The 16,162-nt window shown below is 42.5% G+C and overlaps 1 protein-coding gene across 5 annotated transcripts in view; it reads right to left on the reverse strand.

Moving 5' to 3' along the window:
* Positions 1 to 16,162, reverse strand: part of LOC139752068 (teneurin-a-like) — a 1,037,677-nt gene that overhangs the window by 85,511 nt on the left and 936,004 nt on the right. For all 5 annotated transcript variants that reach the window (XM_071667906.1, XM_071667907.1, XM_071667905.1 and 2 more), the window contains 2 exons: positions 14,636 to 14,802; positions 8,800 to 8,954 (listed from right to left, as the gene is read on the reverse strand). In XM_071667906.1, the coding sequence (XP_071524007.1) occupies positions 8,800 to 8,954; positions 14,636 to 14,802 (322 nt within the window). The remainder of the gene's footprint in view (positions 1 to 8,799; positions 8,955 to 14,635; positions 14,803 to 16,162) is intronic.

Consider the following 16,162-nt stretch of genomic DNA (forward strand, 5'->3'; position numbering starts at 1 on the left):
CGATCCTACTTCTGAATTGTAAGTCATGTACGTAACTAAAAAAAAAGGCATTCCAGTTCTACAGACTGCTACGTCTGAGCAAATGGAAGTTCTGAAGCCGATTGAGTTTCTTATATATGTATATATATATATATATATATATATATATATATATATATATATATATATATAAGAAACTCAATCGGCTTCAGAACTTCCATTTTTTTTTTTAATTTTCCAAAAGAAGGAACAGAGGGGGCCAGGTGAGGATATTCCAAAAAAGGCCCAGTCCTCTGTTCTTAACGCTACCTCGCTAACGCGGGAAATGGCGAATAGTTTAAAAGAAATATATATATATATATATATATATATATATATATATATATATATATATATATATATATATATATATATATTGGAAAGAGGGACAAGTATGAAGTCTGTTGTGGATGAGAGAGCTTGGGAAGTGAGTCAGTTGTTGTTCGCTGATGATACAGCGCTGGTGGCTGATTCATGTGAGAAACTGCAGAAGCTGGTGACTGAGTTTGGTAAAGTGTGTTAAGAGTAAGTTAAGAGTAAATGTGAATAAGAGCAAGGTTATTAGGTACAGTAGGGTTGAGGATCAAGTCAATTGGGAGGTAAGTTTGAATGGAGAAAAACTGGAGGAAGTAAAGTGTTTTAGATATCTGGGAGTGGATCTGGCAGCGGATGGAACCATGGAAGCGGAAGTGAATCATAGGGTGGGGGAGGGGGCGAAAATCCTGGGAGCCTTGAAGAATGTTTGGAAGTCGAGAACATTATCTCGGAAAGCAAAAATGGGTATGTTTGAAGGAATAGTGGTTCCAACAATGTTGTATGGGTGCGAGGCGTGGGCTATGGATAGAGTTGTGCGCAGGAGGGTGGATGTGCTGGAAATGAGATGTTTGAGGACAATGTGTGGTGTGAGGTGGTTTGATCGAGTAAGTAATGTAAGGGTAAGAGAGATGTGTGGAAATAAAAAGAGCGTGGTTGAGAGAGCAGAAGAGGGTGTTTTGAAATGGTTTGGGCACATGGAGAGAATGAGTGAGGAAAGATTGACCAAGAGGATATATGTGTCGGAGGTGGAGGGAACGAGGAGAAGTGGGAGACCAAATTGGAGGTGGAAAGATGGAGTGAAAAAGATTTTGAGTGATCGGGGCCTGAACATGCAGGAGGGTGAAAGGCGGGCAAGGAATGGAGTGAATTGAATCGATTTGGTATACCGGGGTTGACGTGCTGTCAGTGGATTGAATCAGGGCATGTGAAGCGTCTGGGGTAAACCATGGAAAGTTGTGTGGGGCCTGGATGTGGAAAGGGAGCTGTGGTTTCGGGCATTATTGCATGACAGCTGGAGACTGAGTGTGAACGAATGGGGCCTTTGTTGTCTTTTCCTAGCGCTACCTCGCACACATGAGGGGGGAGGGGGATGGTATTCCATGTGCGGCGAGGTGGCGATGGGAATGAATAAAGGCAGACAGTGTGAATTGTGTGCATGGGTATATATGTATGTGTCTGTGCGTGTGTATATATGTGTACATTGAGATGTATAGGTATGTATATTTGCGTGTGTGGACGTGTATGTATATACATGTGTATGGGAGTGGGTTGGGCCATTACTTTCGTCTGTTTCCTTGCGCTACCTCGCAAACGCGGGAGACAGCGACAAAGCAAAATAAATAAATAAATATATATATATATATATATATATATATATATATATATATATATATATCACCATCACGTCAACATAAAGTCTACAAAAAAATATGAATAAATATAAGGGACTTTAAACATAATCTTTAAATGCATCTATATATAATCATCATATCTTACCCCTCAAGCCAGACCTTTTTCAAAACAGAAAATAGTGTCCCCTTCTCTTTGACTTGTTCATCTTCAGGAACATCATAAATCAAAGTTTTATCTCTCACTCATTTCACAGGATGATTCTCCTTTATCAACCATCTGCCTCTGAGGTCTTAGAAGAAAAAAAAAAAAAGATGGTAAAACTTCCTAGAAGATCAAAAGGCTAAAAATGCTGAAGGGTGTAAGGCGAGAGGAAGGGAGGGAGGGAGAACGGCGCGTTCCCATCACAGTAACAAGACGACCCTCCACCACCACCTTACATCACAAGGCCGTGCGAGTAATTCATTTTACACCGCCATGACGATGATAATACTGTCTCGAGTGTCAGAGTTCGCAGCAGTTGCCCTGTGTGCATATTTCAGCGATGGAGGCTCACGATCGTTGGTGTGTGTGTATGCGTGTGTGTGTGTGTGTGTGTGTGTGTGTGTCTGAATCGACGGAAACATAGGGAAAAAAGCTACTCACGGGCGTCACAGATTCTCCACTCAGCAAGGAAGAGGAGGGTACTGGATGCTTCACATGCGAAACCATCCCCCCCCCCCCCCGAACGATAACGTTACGAGCCTTGGGTATGATAACCTGGTCATGATAACCTGGTTTTCTATATCACCCTTGAGGATCAGGTCAAATAGCAATGGTCAGACCCTTGTCTCAAGGGCTCATTTTTTTCCTATTCTTTTTTCTCTCTCTACAAATGGCCCAGCGCCATTAGCTCTCAGCGCGAGAGAAAAATTTAGTAAATAAACTTTAGATTCTAAATGAAGTGCAACAAACACTGAGAGACATGAAATCAAACGCTTTTGCCCGAAACCTTGATGTGGAAGTTACGTAGGGATGACTGGAGCTCAGTAGGTCACGGATCTCGATTAATATATGATAAGAGGCAAGTGGCTTGGAGGCATCGCAACATTTCCCCGCAGACGTCACTAACCAGCAGGTTCTCTCGGGTCAGTGACGGGCAAGTCACTCACTAAGACGTTCTATTGGTCACTCACTGTCTATCTAACTAGCTGACCCTTCCGCACGTTCTGCTCATCCAACGGACGGGACGATCGCTTAAATGGGAGACTGTCAGAGCCACAGACTGGCAAATCTCCAATTTGTGTGTTATCAAACCGCAAGTTCTTCCGGAGAAGCCATCCGAGGTGGCATAAACAAGCGGGAAGACAATGTTGGCCTCGTGTCCCGGAGTGGGTTGTGAGGGCAGAGTTGTAATGTTCCACAACTCTCATCTGGACATTTCGCGATGCATCAGAACAAAATTAAGTGTGTGTGTGTGTGTGGAGAGAGAGAGAGAGAGAGAGAGAGAGAGAGAGAGAGAGAGAGAGAGAGAGAGAGAGAGAGAGAGAGAGAGAGAAGGATTTTTTTATGAAGAACGTCAATAAATCAAAATGAGGCGCAATACACAAGCCAATGTCAGTCACATTCTTCTCTATCACCTACACAGGAACCGCTCCTTTGACTCAAGTCTTGATTCCCTCTTCGGGAAGGCTGATCAAACGTCAGCCGGCGCAGGTCCTTCCCTCACTCACGACACAGTGTGCAGGTCAGCCACTATATACTGGCCAACGGTAGGTGATGATAACGATGTAAGTCGTCCACTGCGTCCCGACTTGTCGTTTGTTTTAATGATCAGCCCACTTTCACCACGGTGTCCAGTGACACACACACACACACACACACACACACATACACAGCCAAGGAATGTTAGAAACGTGTCTTCTTCCGTTCCGAAGGTGTTCTACAATCATATGCATCTATCCCGACCCCACTTAATCTGAGATTTTAGAATTAAATCGAATAATACACGGAAAAGACCACCTAACATTACGAAACCGAAGACGAGGTCGTGAAATCGTAGGCAACCATCGGGACAGAAGCCTCCGCAGAAAGTCAATATCCACGGTTAATAAAACTAACAACATATTTGTGAATGTTTACCCAGCGAACGCTGGCACTAATTCAGAGTGGGAATATGGGCCTGACACTAATTAATGGAAAAATTTCAGGGCTTTTTCATTTCGTACATTTATTTGTTCATTATTCTGTTAGCATCAGCGAACTGCAGGCCGCCCTTACAGTGGGCGGCGCATGTGTACGGGCGCGGGCGGTAAAATGCCTCGGGCCGGACTTGTGACCCAGAGGAGTGATCGTACTCCAGAAGTCAACTGACTTGAGGGCAACACTTTGGTCTATCGTGCCCACCCGTCGTGTCCAGGTCCGTACTCTGTTGACTGGACAATAAGCACGACCTGTTAACTCCCTCCGGTATGACATCCCGGACTCCCCCCCATGATCTGACCTTTAATTAAAGGGCTCGGGGGTCCAAGGCCACGCCATCATAACCAGGAGCCGTATCGTCGAGCTCAATATCCGGCGAGAAATTCGATCGAGCTGAGGAAAACCTCTCGTGGTTACGCACAAACCCTGGCCAGGAGGGAGCCTTCCCTCCTCACCCACTATCACGAACATCTGTGAATCAGGCTGTGTGGGGTTCAAATCCACATCGAAGTCACCGTTGAAATGACCCAATACGAACGTCCTCCGACGCGAAGATATTAATTATCAACGTGATATATAAAGACTAATTCCTTGTCCGAGCACAGACTGTGAGTATTGATAACTTACGAATATGACGTTAAAAACATGACCAAAGCCTTCCCTCCTCACCCACTATCACGAACATCTGTGAATCAGGCTGTGTGGGGTTCAAATCCACATCGAAGTCACCGTTGAAATGACCCAATACGAACGTCCTCCGACGCGAAGATATTAATTATCAACGTGATATATAAAGACTAATTCGTTGTCCGAGCACAGACTGTGAGTATTGATAACTTACGAATATGACGTTAAAAACATGACCAAAGCTGTGTTATTGCCCCCCCCCCCCCCCCCCCCCCCCCCGAGTGCCCACATGACAACCAACTCCACCCTTTAGACTCAACGTAGTCAATGCTTTATTTCAGCTACACTCACTTATTTCCAGGGATACCAAACGACAAATCCCATAATTAATGTTAGAGAATTATCACCATCATAATTAACTTATATATCAGAATAGATTTGCTTCGGAAAATAAACTTCAGCATTGTAGCACTCTCAAACGCAAGCAGTGATACAATCATTTTGACATTTCCTAAAAAAAAAAAAAAATGATCAAAATTTTTCTATTGTTTACTTCACCATATTTTGATAAGCTGATAGAAAATTGACACTGGCAGGATTCGAACCCTTCCATTCTTAACCCTACGGTGTTACCTCCATCTTGCAGAGCTTCTCAGATATATATCTAGGCAGTGGACAGTGTTCAGCTCGTCTTACACGTCACCAGTCGTTCAAAATGACGAATGGCTGGACCGTCGGGTTTTCATTCTTCCGTAACTTGACCTAAGTTAACCTTAAATTAGCCTTGACTAACGAAACCAAACCGAAATATACCTTAATTAACCTTACCTAACCTAATCAAACATATCCTAACTTGGCTTAGATTTAAACGCAAATAAATCAATATCCCAACTGCGCTTTACGGAACAAAAACCACTTTGATATATTCATGCACTCCCGAACATGATGATCCCTCTGGTGGCCGAGTGGGGTAGTGGGCAGAAGACTGAGATACGAAGCGAGGGAGAGAGGAGGGTAGGATATAAATAGGCATGACTTCAGGCGCAGTTACAGAGAGAGAGAGAGAGAGAGAGAGAGAGAGATAAAACGGGTGAGCGGGAAGGAAAGCGGTCCACTGACGACGCCGGGTAGGCAACTCCAGCGGAAATAATTGAAGGCAATACTTTGGTCCAACATGTCCGTCCGTCGTGTCCAATTGTCCCTGACACGGTACACGGCGCGGCCATCACCGCCTCGCTCCTACGCCATCAATATTACACCAGAAGCCAAGGCCCAAACACCGCAGGCCAGAGTAAATAGGCACGAGACGCCCTCAGGCAAGAGCTGCCACCGAGTTCGCCGGAACTGGTGTACACTGATTTTACCTGAAGTGATTCAACCTCGAGCAAGTGATCGTAAGAAACAATTTCGCCTGATAAAGATACACTTTTGGAGTAATCTAGTCTCGTTCGATGCTGATGTGGAGTAATTCAGCTTTACGTATGGATATGAGACGAGTAATCGTATATAATTACTGGGCTATGACTAGGCAGGCTTCTTGGAAGACTAAGACTCGCACGCTTCCGTCTCTGGAGGCAAATGGGACGACGATGTACATCAAACTAGGACAGGGGAAGGAAGATGGTCAAGGAATGTACGAGAGGCTGTGGTGAAATGACCGTCAGTGAAAAGTCGGCCGAGTTGGTACATGCTGAAAGGTGAACGAAAGCGAGATGATAGATCACTCATCTTATTTTGCAAAACGACAGTGGCTTAGTAATAGATCGTGAGAGATGTTGATTGAAACTTGCTTTTACTGACAAATCGTTTCTTTGCACAATTTCTTTATTACGGTTACGTTAGAGAGCTACAGTCCTTAACCTCACGAGACTTGGGCAAAACATTTATTGTACCTGTGCAACATCCCCTGTCGCATTACATCCTGGATTGCACAGCTAAACGTGCACTAAGAAACACTCCAGTATGGAAAGTTTTGCGAGGCTTAAAGAATCTCCCGTTGTTGCTGCGGATATTATAAAGGCGTCCTATAAAGCGAAGTTAAAGCTTTTCCTGAGCATCATCTGGCGCTTTCATTTCCCCCAACAGTGATACAATCAAAAACCATCCTCCTTGCCATGGAGATGATCAGTAGGTGCAGAAATCTACGATGATCACTCTTCAAAATGACCGGACTGTCAGAATGACAACGGCCCGTGCCAGGCAAAGACCTAAAGACTCTTAACAAATGAATAATGACGCAAGCGGGCATGCTGATATGAGCGCAATAAAGCACTGCTGAATCTGAACTATGAAGACAAGCCGGAATTAAGTCTCCCAAACGAGTGAGGTACGTGCGTACATCAGAGCCACAACACAGTTACACTCCGCAGCTCATTTGCCAGTTGACAAGAGGGGGGAAAAACAAAAGAATGCAGACACACATAATGAAAGTGTGTGTGTGTGTGTGTGTGTGTGTGTGTGTGTGTGACGACCTAAACCCGAGCTGGCAGGTACAAGCTCGAGCCATTCCTGCTCTTCCGGCCGGAACCCCTCACACAAAAATGGGAAGGGGAACGCACGGAAGTTGGCAGAAAGAAAGAAAAAAAAAAGAGAGAGAGAGCGTTTTACACAAGAAATAACAGAATATTAACAATACATTCGCTTGGAGTAGTTGTTAGGGGGGATATGAAAGTTGAATTCGAATGGAAAAACAAGTAATTACTATCTATCTTTAGACAAAAGAGAAGGAAGGGGACTCATTGAAGTTGGAAAAATAAAGCCTGACGCGAGAAAAAAAAAAAATGTGAGAATGACTTAATTCAAAGAAAGAGAAGTGACTACAAGAAGGTAGGAAAAAGCTAATTTCACACAGGAAATGACTCGGCAGTGGAGGAAGATGACGGCACGAAAAAGAAAATAACTGAGATAGAAAATGGAATTCCTACTTAAACGTAAAGTACGCGTTGACAACAAGAAAACGGCATCGTCTCCCATTCATCATAATTCCATCATTGCTTGTTTACATTGTTTTTCAATTTAATCTCATCGTTACCAAAAGGATTTACGAGACACAAAACTGCGTCTGGGTCAATACAAGACCAAAATACAAGAAGTAGATGACGAGAAACAGAGAAAAAGACATTCTCAAATGACGCGAGTGAATCACATACAGTATAGAGTCCCTGGAGGAGCGCAGGCGCTCATTCTGAGACCTGCCCTACTATCATTACATGGAAAACAAAAGAATAACGAAGCCTAAGCAACACGCTTTCTTGATTAAGACGAAGAGACCCTGAAAAGATTATACCGACTAAAACTCCACATTAAAGAGAAAAGTCCTTACGACAAAAGCATTTAAAAAAAAAAAAATGGGGTCATGTGTTTCTCCGGCTCCATAAAACAAAGTCCGACCAGCCGATACGAGGAGACCCACCCCACAGACAAGGAACGAATAAAATGACATACAAATCACGAGACAGAGAAAACGGGCACTGAAGGAAATGAGGCAAGACTCAATACGTTATTGAAACTTCATATCCCGTGACAACCCTGACAGCACTGCCTGAGGCGCGCAGTAAACACCCTGACGTTGAGAGCATCATGGATACGATATCCCATTGAAAATAAATGGATTTAAAACTCCACTCTCTTTTCACATCTACACCTGAAAATAACGTCATCTAGGTGTATGTGTGTGTATAATATATATATATATATATATATATATATATATATATATATATATATATATATATATATATATATATATATATAGATAGATACATAGATAGATAGATAAACAGATAGAGATAGAGAGTTACATCTTTTCAGGATTGTAACACTGCATCAAACGTTACGCCGCATCTCGTCTTACTTCCAAGGGCAGCTGAATGGTAGGAGACCACACAGATGTGACCTGAAGGTTCATCGTTCACTGTCTATGGACTACTCGTTGAAAAGGTCCAGAGGTCGTGACTCAAAACAGGGAGGAGTAAAACAGGACCATGGGTAACTAGTTATCAAAACAGAATTTGAAGGAAACACGTTTCGAAGGGCGGTCAATGACTATGTTAGTTGAAAGGAATGCAGTTTAAGGTCAATGTTCATGGAGGGGAAAAGAAAAGATATAAACATTATGGAACGAAGTTTTCAGCCAAAGTTTTAGAGAGAAGGACGACGTAGATTTCCAGGACGGTGGAGGGTGCCACAAAGTACTTTGCATCTACTAACTATCAGCTACTGGTCTTTCACTGAGATGGACACCTTCATACAGATCAACATATAAACTACAGGAACTGCTAGAGCTGCCTGTGGGAGTTGCGTACTCACCTGCGTCTCGGTGAAGACCACGGGCAGATGGGGCGCCCCGCCTACTGTGTGGGGCAGGTAGGTGGACACGACCTGGGGCACCATGCGGCTGTTGTCGTGCTCCAGGCACGGCTCGCCCCATCCAACTCCCGTCCCGCTGCCGGCACCACCCTCGCCTGCACCAGGGGAGGATTCATCACATCAGTACCATGTAAACACTTGGCACAAAACCCCTCACTCACTCTACATAATCGGTTACTCTCTGTTGCCATACTGTTGATGCAACACAAAATACATAATACATATAACTAGCCATTCAAGAGCATATATATATATATATATATATATATATATATATATATATATATATATATATATATACTGCGCCTAACAATGGAAAACCATAAGGGCAACATAAGCATATATGTACATGAACCCCTACAACTGTGGGGAATTTGAGGAATCAGTCGGCCATCATGAAATACTGTTCGAGATCGAAATCCGAACCTTCCCATGTTGTATCCAACAGCAATTCCCAGCTGATATAAGTGGAGCCAAGCATCCTCGCATGAAGGGCCCCTGCGCAATGCATCATATGCTACACATCCTCTTTATTTCACAATACTTACGTCATTAACTACCGATCATTATCACGGGCCTATTTTGTTTCCCTCATATAATTATCTTTTCTCCCTATAATCGTACCAATCATCACATTTACTTTACTACTTAATTTAATTCCATTCCCTTTACACTCAAGCCCTCTCCTAATATGTGATATTATTGTCATCTGTAATTTTAATCCTACTCATCTTGTGTATTTAATCACGTCACACACAAACACATATCAGGAAAATTTGCTTCAGCGCTTTCGTGTATTTCAACACATCTTCAGAATAAAAAGTAACAAATCACAGATGGAGGAAAAAGTACAGAGACATCAGTAAATGTTAACACGATCACATCTTACACGGTACTGATGCAGGAAATGAGGGTAGTATGGGAACCCCTGAGGACTTAAAGGACGCTCAGGTAACAAACCCGATCCTACTACTCTGGTCACTACGGCTGTATCAGGTCATCAACCCCCCAGCACAGGTTACTGTGAAATATATGTAATATGTCGTTGTCTAAACTAAATAATCCTCTATTAACATTCATATTCTTACCGCCAGTCAGCTGTATAGGAGCAGATTCAAATAAATTTCTATTTGGAAAGCTTTCACACTTTATGACTGACGAAACTCTGGACCAGTCAATGTTGACACAAAATCTTAAGTCTTTACCTGTCTGTCCCCAAGTGAAAAACCCTACATGTTTTGCAAGGAATTTTGTAAACTATACTACTGTCATTAATTGAGCTGATCAACATTTACCTTCCAGTGCTCTCCTAAGAGAAAATTTATTTTACATCAAATAGCCTAAGCATTGGAATGATAATTTCAAAAGGTTTGTGATAGGATAAACACAGATTATTACTAGAAGACCTTCTGTCATGCGTCACATTATCATTATAAGTCAGTCTTCCTAGCCTTGGTCTTACATTTATCCAGTTCATGGGAAGGATAGCAAAGTTTCTTACCGATGGTATCAATATTAATAAATTCCTCGTCTAGAAATTCTGGGCTGACAATTCGTAAAGCTCTCAGGTACATAGAAATAAAAAATATATATATATAGACTGCTTGATACCAAATCTAACCTGAGCGAAACTGAACATAGGACATTGTATTAGTTGGCTTTCTGTAGATGCTATATTCAAAACAATACTCCTCTATGAATCAACACATACTGGAATGGTAACATTCCAATATCTTAAGTCCAAAGATAATGGAAAATCACCATATATACTGAGTTCATTCATGGGGAAGAGTATTGCTTTAAATTTAGCATCTACAAAAAGCCGGCTAATACAGTGACCTATGTCTACTTTTACTCAGGTCACGGATTTAGTATTAAACAGTCCATATTGTTTTTTTTATGTATCTGAGAGCTTTACGAATTGTCAGCCCAGAATTTCTAAACGAGGAATTTAGAAATATTGATACCATCGGTAAGAAACTTTGCTATCCTTCCCATGTACTGGACAAATGTAAGACCAAGGCTAGAAAGACTTATGATAAAGTGACACATGACAGAAGGTCTTCTAGTAATATTCTGTGTTTACCATATCACAAACCTTTGGAACCTATCATTCCACTTATGCACAATTTTCCTTCTAAAAGTTTGTTATACCATTTATTTTTAAAGATATACCAGTAAATTTATTCAGGACCCAGGCCTCATTCTTTACAGAGATGGTTTCACACATTCAACTCTCCCCTCTCTCTCTCTCTATCGTGATCTCGCTGCCTGACACATTATCGCCCTCCCCTCCTCTAGCGCCCTCCACACCTCTCATGCAGCCTCACCTGACTCGCACAGGAAGGCGTCCCCATCCTCCTCCTCCGATTCATAACTCTCCTTCCTCTCACAGAGTGCACTCCTTCGTCTCAATTGCATTCTCACCTAAACCTTTACCTTTAACACTCACCCGCTCTCACCATCTCACCCAGAAATCATCCTACACACTTATTCAAAATCTGCATCCTGTTCCTACTCTCACAGTAAACAAATTTTTTCACTCTTGTCATGTCTTACTCTAAGTTCAGATTTCTGTATTGCCATGAACTCTTTTGTTAGTGTCCTTCACATTCCACTCCCTCCACACACCACTACCCACCACCTCATCATTCCTCAGCTACCTCTCAAACTACAAATTACATGACCATGTAAATCGTCTGGTCTCCAACCTCCCTTACATCTACCTTCTCCCCATGTTTAGACTTGCCTGTGGCACTAATGAAATCACTGTTGTTCGACTGCTGGTGTCAAGTCACTGTTTCACTGTCAACGGTGCAATCTTGCTGTCACTAATGCCGTCCTGATGCTGTAGTAGTTATACAATCCTCAGCACTTCAGCCACGTAAAGGCGGTGTCAAACGGCCACTCTTTCCAACCAATGTTATCCTTGGAACTCGTTTCTAACGACTCACTATCACATGAAACGCGACGAGCTGAGCCACTCAGCCCTCGATCTGCTGCTTCAACACAAAAACAAACAGTATGCCTCCCAACCAACCTCGATATGGAGGAAGCAGTTGCCATAATCGGTATCTTATGCTTAATCAAGTGAAAGTGGGACGAAAAGCGTAAGTGGACGCGGGAATGGTTCGCTTGGAGAAATTCAGATTGCATCACCACTCGCGTACTTGACCGGTAAAATTGTAAACAAAATCTGTGAGCAGGAGTCAAATTAACAATTAATATGGAACCAATTCGGAATCTTAATATAAAAGTACGTATTTTCTGCAGGTCAGTACTACTGAAGTTCATCAGCAAAATGTAATTATTTAACAAATAGCATTAAGTCAATCTTAAATAATATCAACATTCTATTGACTCGGGTCTGTTTCCCAGCACATGCGCAGAGCAGATTCAGGTTTAAGCAGCAGCAATGCGCCTGCGCACCCTCCAAAGCGTTAAAAAGCGAGTGTTCCCAACCGTAGGAATATGTACCTAAAACTGAGGGTTTTTTTACCTCTTTTTAACAGAGTAGGGACGCTAGGTAAAAAATTCTTAAAAACCTAGGGATTTTGGACGTTCACTGGTAATTAGTATATTTTTCTGTAAGAAAAGTAGCAATTAAAAATTTTTTTCGTGTTCTTTATACAATTATGAAGTCCCTCCTTCATTTTGTTCGTTTTCTTCGATGAAAATACAAGAAAATTCAGTCTCAATCAAATGAATATATTATTTCAGAGTAAAAGCAGCTTGATGCCTATCCTACAAGATGAAAGTACCCGAATGACAAGGATAATATGTACGATTTCATCAAAACCAGAGTCTGCAGATGACATATCAAAGACTGAACCTGATAATAATACAAGTTAAGAGGTATCTCCTCTTGAGCAATTTAGTTTGGAAAACGAGTGTGTTAATTTTGTCTTCACTTGATGAAAATATTAAGCATTTCAAGATGAGATGTCTTCTCATGTTTGCCTCTCTTTGATCCTTTGTTTAAGGAAATAATATTATATCTCATAAGACTGCACTGGATTTTGATGCTGGGAAAACTACCAAAGTTAGACAATCTGATGATGAAATATGGACATTGAGTAGTATCTCAGTGATATTCGGAAAGAGTGGGAGGATTTGCCAGCATATGATGAACGTAATATCCTGATTCTTAAGAAGAGCTTTGAAGAACTTGGTCGCTGCATCTTTCCAACCAAACTAATGAATTTTTCAGACCAGTATCTTTTGAGGAACCTTGCCTCTCTAGCAAAGCTCATTCTGACTTTAACACATTCCAGCGCAAAAACTGAGAGGCTCTGCTCTCTAATGGCAGATGCAAAGACAGAAAAAAAAAAAGGAACAGGATGGAACCTGAGTTATCATTAGATTCCTTACTATTTATCAATTCTAATATGAAACCCAAAGATAAAAACTGTCTTGATTTTGCAAAGGAGGTTGAAGGGAGGCACTTGACACTTCGTAGCCAACAAATGTATGATCACAAAGAGTAAAGCTTTCCTGTCGTCTTTCCACTCTGGCCTCAAGGTCGTTATTTGCTGTGCTGATTATGAATGAAATCTGATCATGAAATGCTGGAAGTGCTATAATCTGTTTTATCATCAGAGCTGAGGATAAATATCCACATCCATGATCGTGGCAGGAAATATGAAATCCCTCTATTTATCATTCCCCTGTCATAAACCTTGTATTTGCACCCTCGCATGATCATCATGCATAATTTAGGAACTACTTAGGCTATGAAACATATCATCAGGTTAACTATACTGAAAAAAAAAAGCTATGTAACCTTTATTTTTTTCATGTTCTTAATTTATAAGAGGAACGTGGAAAACTGGATGCATAATGAACAAGAATAACCATCATATAAACATCATTGCGTTCATTATTTGGTTCTCCTTTCTCCATGAAGGAGAAACATGAAACATGTTATGTGCATTTCTTGTTGAAAAATAAATCTAATTCATGTAAGGATAGGTATAGGGACTTTTCATAATTGGGGATATTTGGATCAAAAGTGAATTTTCGGGTTGGCAACACTGTAACGGAAACAGTGCAGAAGGATATTCACCGGAGTCAGGTGTCCATGTGACACCGCCTTCACAGATCCTACCCTGTTATCTCTACTTCCGCCTTGTTATCACTGGTAACTTCCCTGCTGCTGATGCTGTTCCCTGGTTGCTTTAACAAGGGTCCTTGATTCCCCTCCTATCTTGTCCTTTCTACCACGGTCATGCTGTCACTGCTAGTCCTAATTTCCCTGCCAAAGTACCCTCACTGTTAACGTTCGGCTGTCACTGCTACTTTCCTCACTTCCCCTCTATCCTGCTGTCACTATTACTGTCCTGATTTCCATACTATCTTGCATTCATTATCAATGTCATTCTGTCTTACTGCCTAACTGTTACAGTTTCGATCCTAATATCACGGCTACTGTTCTACTGTCACTGTTGCCGAGTGATCCTCGTCTCGCTGTCATCCTGTTGATATCACTGCTGGTACTATCTTACTGTACCTATTACATTCCTGACGTCACTGCTACTGTCTACCATTACTTTCCTACCTGTGCACAGACTGGGTGGATGGGTATCAAAAAAGGTCCGTGAAGCCGATTTGAACTGACAAACCAAAGCAGTGGATACGGGCGGGAAAACTATATGTTACGTACAGTCCCTGAAGTGGCTGGACAGTCAGTGAATGGGTCAATAGAGTATCGAGTTCAGACGAGGGTTAGACAGCAGTTCAAGAGGTCACTGTCGTCGACTGCGGTGGTGGCACCTACCTCTGGTGTGGCCCTCCTGGGGTTCCTGGCCCTTGAGTCTCATCACGATGGGGTCGAGGACGACGATCTGGTTCCAAGGCACTGGCACCGTCACGGTCAGGGGCTCGAAGGGCGTCCGCTGGAACTGGAGGGTCACAGCCCCACCGCCGTTCACCAGCACGTCGAACCTGAGGGAGATAATGGCACGGTGTGAATTGTCGGAGGAGCGTGAGGGGTGAGTTTAGGGGGCGTGAGTGGAAACTTAAGGAGGTGACAACTGCGGGGTTAAGAGACTCGTGTTGCCTCACTTTGGCACGTCAATAGGGTGAAGGAGGTACTGGGCTGGTTTGATAGGGTACCACAATGGTTGACAGGGGTGCTTGAAGATAAGCAGGTTACAACAGTGGCTCACAGTTTATAAAAGTAAAGTTGCAGTTGAAAGAAACGTTTGGTTAAGAGGATACATGACACGACAGCACGTGAAAGTATTTAGCTACGAGGAACAGATGGTGTCAAAGGAAACAAAAGGATAATGAATAGTTAATATATGGATTCTTCCATACGATACAAATGGTTCAAAAGATAATATACATTTGTAAGACATCAACTTTGCAAAACAACACCAACTAACCACGCCTGTAGTGAAGAGATCGATATCTTAAGCTATTACACTCGTCTCATAAGAACTTATTTCTCAGAAAACTTTTAGAAAGACTAAATCAACCGTGATGAGAATTTGAGGAAATGTCCCTGTGATGCGAAAAATCATACTCTCGAACATTTACATGAAGTGACAAAGACCTAAAATTACTCAGAATCGCCGCTACAAAGAAATTCTTCGAGTAAGTCACGTGTGCAGTGATAGAGGCAGTCAATGTCAGCTACGCGTAACGCCTGTAATGAACCTGCTCTACACAACGTAGTAGAGCTTGACGCTCGTAACGTATAATTCGTTCCAGTCGCCAACTTGGGTGACTAAGATGTAGGACTACTGTGCTGCCATGAAAAGTTTGGGGGAAGGGAAGAGGGTATCGAACATGCATCAGATACGAATTTCACTCTCGTACACATGGTATCAACAGCAACACAAGCAAGATATCAAGACACACAGATAAGTCATCAACACCCACGCGAACAAGACATCATCATCAACCTTCTCACAGACGATATCAACACCAGACCAAGACCCGGGTCTACTACCATCGGTGGCGCAGTTTCGTCAACCTCAAAAAAATTAAAGAATGTTCCCGTCATGGTGCCCGGCAGGCGTTGAGGTTGGAGACCTGCTTTACTATGCTGGTGCTCATGGGTTATTGGTGGGTCAGCCCTGGCCAACGCTACCGCCGCTCCTTGGGAAGACAACGGCATCTGCATAATGTACTCCTCCCGCGGCTCCTGCTGTCGCTGTCGCTGCCGCCGCCGTTCTCCCACGTCCCAACATCCACTACTTATTCTAGGAGGCTCCGGCTAGACGGTTTATTTTATTTACCAGTACGATTATCTGTTACTAGTTATGGATTTTCTATATTCTATTTTTTTTTTCTACTT

This window comes from Panulirus ornatus, chromosome 12 (assembly GCF_036320965.1).
Source record: "Panulirus ornatus isolate Po-2019 chromosome 12, ASM3632096v1, whole genome shotgun sequence".
NCBI classification, from domain to species: Eukaryota; Metazoa; Arthropoda; class Malacostraca; order Decapoda; family Palinuridae; genus Panulirus; species Panulirus ornatus.